We start from the raw sequence: 5,764 nt of genomic DNA, 5'->3' as shown, positions 1-5,764 counted from the left end.
TTTAACAGAAGTGTATCAATAGTATATAAGTAGTCATTAAAAAATAATTTCAAGTATATTATTTATGTATTAGTAGTATAACAACATTCTTTCTAAATCCTTTTCAAGTAAAATATTAGTGTCTCAATAGTATATTGATTATATTGATTATAATTAAATTTCAAGTATAACATTGGTGTATTGGGTTATAAAAAGTATAATGTTGGTATATTAATAGTATGCCAATATCAATTCAAAATTATTTTAAATATGACATTAGGACAACACTAATACATCAGTAGTATATAACTATGCATTTAAAATTTAATGTCAAATATAATAATGGTGTATCAATAGTTTATCAACATACATTCAAAATGATTATATGACGAATTGAACCATTATAAGATATAATGATATACTAGAATGATAATACTCTGAAACAAATTAATAAGAGCTCAGATTAAGTTTGCAAATAATAACAACAAATGCATGAACACTAGTTAACGAATAAATTTGATATTTACTAAAGTAATATAAACAGATATAAACTCTAATACATAATTTATTTATTTTTATCATATTCGTAAGTAAAAAAAAAAACATTATTACCCCATTTGTTAACCATTTTGTTTTGGTTTTTGGTTTTTGAAAATTAAATTTACTCCCTATTTCTTACTATGATTTATATCTTTTACAACTACAATGATTGAATTCTTAACCAAACTCCAAAAATAAAAATAAGTTTTCAAAAGCTATTTTTTTAGTTTTAAAAAATTGGCTTGGTTTTTTTAAAACTATTGATAAAAGGTAAATAACAAACGAAGAAATTTAAAAGTAGAGGTAATGTATATAAACTTAATTTTAAAAAACAAAAAGAATAAAAAATCAAATGAGAAAATTTTTTCATACTATCTTCATTCATTACTTGCGACAAATAGTATATTTAAGAATTATATGTAGGTCCACGAATCAAAGGTTTGTTTATGAATTTAATTTATCTTCTGATTTTTTTTTTTTTTTTTTTGTTTGTATAACTTTTTTTAGAAATATCTATATGATACAGCAACGGCAAGAAACTCATCTTCTAACCACAATTGAACTATGTTATATATTTAACGATCTAAACACGTTGGTAATTTCTAATCTAATGTTTTGAGAAAGGGAATAAAATCTCTGAAGTAATCATCCTGCTGATGATGATCAGGCAGATGAAATTTTCTGCAGATTTGTGAAACCATATGGCTAAATAGAAGTAGTGGTAGACGATTGGGTGGAGAGATATCCTGTTCCCAATAAAGTCATTGAAGATTGATCGGCGGACATTGGAAATCCAATCGGAAAGAATGGAGGCTTCGACGGTTGAGGAAGGTGAATCGATTTGCTTCCAAGCATTAAAACAACCATCGACATGGTGGGTCTGATGCTAGGGTCTTCTTGTACACACAGCAGAGCAATTTGGATCCATCTCAGAGCTTCACTTAAAGAGCATTCTCCAACCAAGTTCGGATCAACCATTTCCTCTTCTTTTCCTTCCTTCCATAGTTGCCATGCCTGATTGTGTTTAAATAATGTGTATTGTAAGAACCTCGCCCCACACAAACCCTAAGAATTTGACTCCGATGCATAGACTAGGAAAGAATCTTTACCTGTGATAGAAGGCTCTGTTTATTGTCTACTTTGAAGAAACCGCTGTTCTTTCTTCCGCTTATCACTTCTAACATTAAAATACCAAAACTGTAAACGTCAGACTTTATCGAAAACACTCCCTCCATTGCATATTCTGGTGCCATATATCCACTGCAGAAGTGATTAGAATGATAGTGAAAGTGGATTAGATGCAAATACTGACAACAATTGATACAAATTGATACTGTTCTATTCATGGAAATATCTTATGCTTAATGACTTACAAAGTGCCAACAACTCTATTGGTGCTAGCCTCAACTTGCTTGCCTCCGAAAATTCTGGCCGTTCCAAAGTCCGATATCTTTGCATTCATCTCATCATCCAACAACACATTGCTAGCTTTCAAATCCCTATGAATGATTTTGAGCCGCGAGTCTTCGTGTAGATATAGAATTCCTTTTGCAACTCCATTGATGATGTTGTTGCGCTTAAGCCAGTCGAGTTGTTTGCATTTAACTGGATCTGCATTGCAGTATGAACAAGAAGAGATAAACTTTCCTGATAACCATCCTTACTGTTTTGATTTCAATGAAGCAGAAAGCATATGAAGAATGGAAACTGAACAAACCAAATAAGAAGGCATCTAGACTAGTGTTTGCCATGTACTCATAGACAAGTAGCTTCTCCACTCCCTCCAGACAGCATCCCAAAAGTCTGACCAGATTTTTGTGTTGAAGCTTCATTATGACCATGACTTCATTCTTGAACTCATCGTGACCTTGACTCGACTTAACCGACAGTCGTTTTACAGCTATTTCTTCCCCGTTCATCAACTTTCCCTGGATGTATTTACAACTTAGCAAACCGAAAGAAAGCAACAAATAGCACAGGGATAACTGATGCATGTAGTTCTGAGCAAAGGACCAGATAGTTGTTCTTTGCTATATGTACATCATGCCACTTCTTAAATTCGTATTAGTATCCTAAAACCATTTCCAGCTAACCTTGAAAACGGGACCAAAACCGCCTTCTCCAAGTCTATTTGCATCTGCAAAGTTGTTTGTAGCAGCCTGAAGGGTGATGAAACTGAAGTAATGCATTTCTTCATCATTGTCTCTATCTTGTGAATGCAAATCTTGCTTCATCAATTCTGCGGACTTTGCATCTCCCAAATTTCGCAACAGAACTTGTTCACCTGTGTCCATCTCTGAATGTATGAATTTGATATATCACAATATTTTATTTGAACTAAAGCCTGACTAGTGCAGTCTTAACATAAAGTATTCGCTTTTCTTACCCCGTCTCTTCTTTGACAAAAGTAAACAATACAATAGACTTGCAAGAATTGCTACTGCTGCAACTGTTGATATAGTGATTATTGCAATCATTTTCCCGCTCAATCCTGTTTAAGCATTAGACAACAATTTTGAGCAAACAAGAAATTACAGTTTGAGTAAATGAAAGCTTTCATAAAAAATCTATACTCTGTCTCTCACCATAAAGTTTTAGAGATTCTCTTTTATGTTCTAACCATGCTGAACTCATTTTCTTCCTTCTCAGTCCCAAATTTTATTTAGTTCTTGGTCCCACACCTACAGAAGTTCTCACCCTTTCTACCTTTGGTCTAAGCATTATGCTTTTGAATTCTATTTATAACGTCTCAAACTTAGAGATGTTATCCCTACTTTTTATGATAAAAGCTTTTTCACTTAAAATTTATCTCAAAAACTATGTTCAGATCACAACACAAGCCATAAACTAAAAATAAGTCAGCTTAGAAATGCAAACATAAGTCAAAAGATGTAAAAGAAGCTGCCATTTGAATCACCTTGAGACGAAGCTGGTAGGTGATAGAAAAGGTATTGCTCGTACGTTATGCTACAACTTGGACCCAAAATTCTCCATCCCACTCTCGCTTTGTAAACCTGCCTGATGTCCTCCAATAGAGCCGTCAAACATGTACCACACTCACTACTTTTGAGATCCCTTGTGCACTGAACCAATCCATAGCGTGTCCCACGCTTATCCAACTTGTTTGCCTTGAACATCATCTCTAACCCTGCAGCTTCACTGGCCATCTGAGACAACAGAGCAGGCCCATCAATATTCCGATCATCTGGCAATGTCTGGTTCCCGGAATCGCCCATGAGGAATCTCGGCGACAGCTCTACAATCCCCAAGAAGTTCTTGTCTGAGTATCTCAGCATACACTCATCGTACCATATTGTTGCGTTAACTCTTAAACGGCATTTATCGCCTAATTCTTTGCTTGCGGCACTGACACAACTGTGACAGTAATCGCTGTTCATATCGCCTCGACAAAGGACGAGGCCGTATAGTCCATTGAAGGTTCTGTTGTAGAAGCTGTCAGAGGAAGCTTCTGATAGGGAACTCAGCAGGCCATTGAGATCCGAACCCAGATTAGAATTGGCTGTGTTATTACTTGGCGATGAACAGATGTGGAACCTATATTTGGGTTCGAAATGATGGGAGCGGCTAAGCCCAAAGATTGAAATCAGAACTAGCAACGAAATTGGCAAAGATCTGCAATTGAGAAAACAGAACATGATTTTTGTTTGGAATAGCTGATTAAGAGACGAACTTTTTCTTGAAGAGATGAAAACAGATAATTGAAATATCTCTAGCACCTTTCGTTGTACAATTAATTCAGAGGAAACGGTTTGGAGCCACTTGTTTCGATGTTATTTTCTACATTTATTTGCAGTAGAAAAGACTCAGTCATCATGTCATGGTGTGCTCTGTTGGGTTTGATACAAATTTGAATATTCAGAAGTGGATGAGCCATATTAAATACTCCCCCAACAAAGTAAGTATGTGTCACAATTCAAGATGAGAAACGTCTGGGATTTTACCAATTGACTGCTTCGACTGGTTTCCTCAAGCAGAGAAGACGAGGAAACTTTGTGATCAGAGAAGACAATGTTGAACACAACCAGCACTCAGGAAACTGACAGTTCCCTCATTAATTTACATTCAACTGCATTGCTCGAGTTTTATATGCAATGATTTTATTGGGCTTGAGTCATCTTTTGGAGTTGGTTTCTATTTATTCTCTAAATTTTAATGTTACACTTTTATTTTATGTTTTAAATTTAATTTCCTATTCTTTTTCTTTTTTCTTTTTTCTTTTTTCTTTTTTCAAATTTTAGATTCAGTTTTTATTTGATATTTAAGTTTTAAAATATCATGTCAAACTTAACATAATTCAATTGTTGTTATTTAATGACATTAATTAAATCTTTATGTTTTCTTTCCTCTCTTTTTAATAGGATAAAAATAGAACTTATGCTAAATATATGTTTTAGTCCTGAATGATGAGTATATTGTTGAATTTGGTTCATAATTTTTTTAAAAAAATATTAATTTCATACCTTTTTCTTTTTTTTTTTTCTTTTTTTTTTTTTTTTGACAAAGGGTTTCAATATCAACTCTTACTCTCGATCTTTTTTGTTTTGTTTTGTTTAGATTCAGTCGTTTTGTCACTAAACATTAAAATTAACTAATGATACATTAACGCCATAATAGTCTTTATTAATTGAGTTTAAAATACTATGTATTTTAATTTGGTGATGTAAGCATACCACAGAACCATAAAGTAAAATATTTATTTGTTTTATTTGACTTAATACGAAAATTTTTATTTTTTATTATTTTTTCAGTACATAGGGTTAGGAGTTTGAACTACATACTTTTTGATCGATAACTACAATATAGATAAGTTAGGATCACTTTGGCAATAGGTAAATTTTATTTGTTTAAAAAAATATGTAAAACTTATCGTTAAAGAAAAAGGAGAAATAACACTTGAAATGTTGTTACAGGAAATTGACCCATTGAAATATTAATACAATAATAAATGACACCCACATTCCAAATTCATTTTTATCATCACTCTTTTAGGAGGTGTTTAGGACAAGGACGGCTCTAGAACTATAATAACCACATCTTACTACAATAAATACTATTTTGTAATCCCCAATTAGCTACCGTCAATACTATTTCAAAACTTCTATTTGCTACAATATTTACTATTTACTACAGTTTTTACTATTTTTACTTCATCATTTTTTTTATTCTTTCCATCGTGTTTACTATTTCCTTCTACTATTATAACTCATACTAAAATAATCTACAC

General features: G+C 32.7%; 1 protein-coding gene across 1 annotated transcript; it reads right to left on the bottom strand.

The window, feature by feature from the left end:
* Nucleotides 1–939: 939 nt before the first annotated feature.
* Nucleotides 940–4,292, bottom strand: LOC120072547 (cysteine-rich receptor-like protein kinase 10). The gene is made up of 7 exons (XM_039024936.1): nucleotides 3,437–4,292; nucleotides 2,906–3,010; nucleotides 2,613–2,803; nucleotides 2,237–2,447; nucleotides 1,893–2,130; nucleotides 1,629–1,779; nucleotides 940–1,533 (listed from the first exon to the last, which is right to left on the bottom strand). The coding sequence occupies exons 1-7, from the start codon at nucleotides 4,173–4,175 to the stop codon at nucleotides 1,225–1,227; spliced, it is 1,944 nt and encodes a 647-aa protein (XP_038880864.1). The 5' UTR covers nucleotides 4,176–4,292; the 3' UTR covers nucleotides 940–1,224.
* Nucleotides 4,293–5,764: the final 1,472 nt, after the last annotated feature.

This window comes from Benincasa hispida, chromosome 3 (assembly GCF_009727055.1).
Source record: "Benincasa hispida cultivar B227 chromosome 3, ASM972705v1, whole genome shotgun sequence".
Lineage (NCBI taxonomy): Eukaryota > Viridiplantae > Streptophyta > Magnoliopsida > Cucurbitales > Cucurbitaceae > Benincasa > Benincasa hispida.
This window is presented reverse-complemented; position numbering and strand designations above follow the sequence as displayed.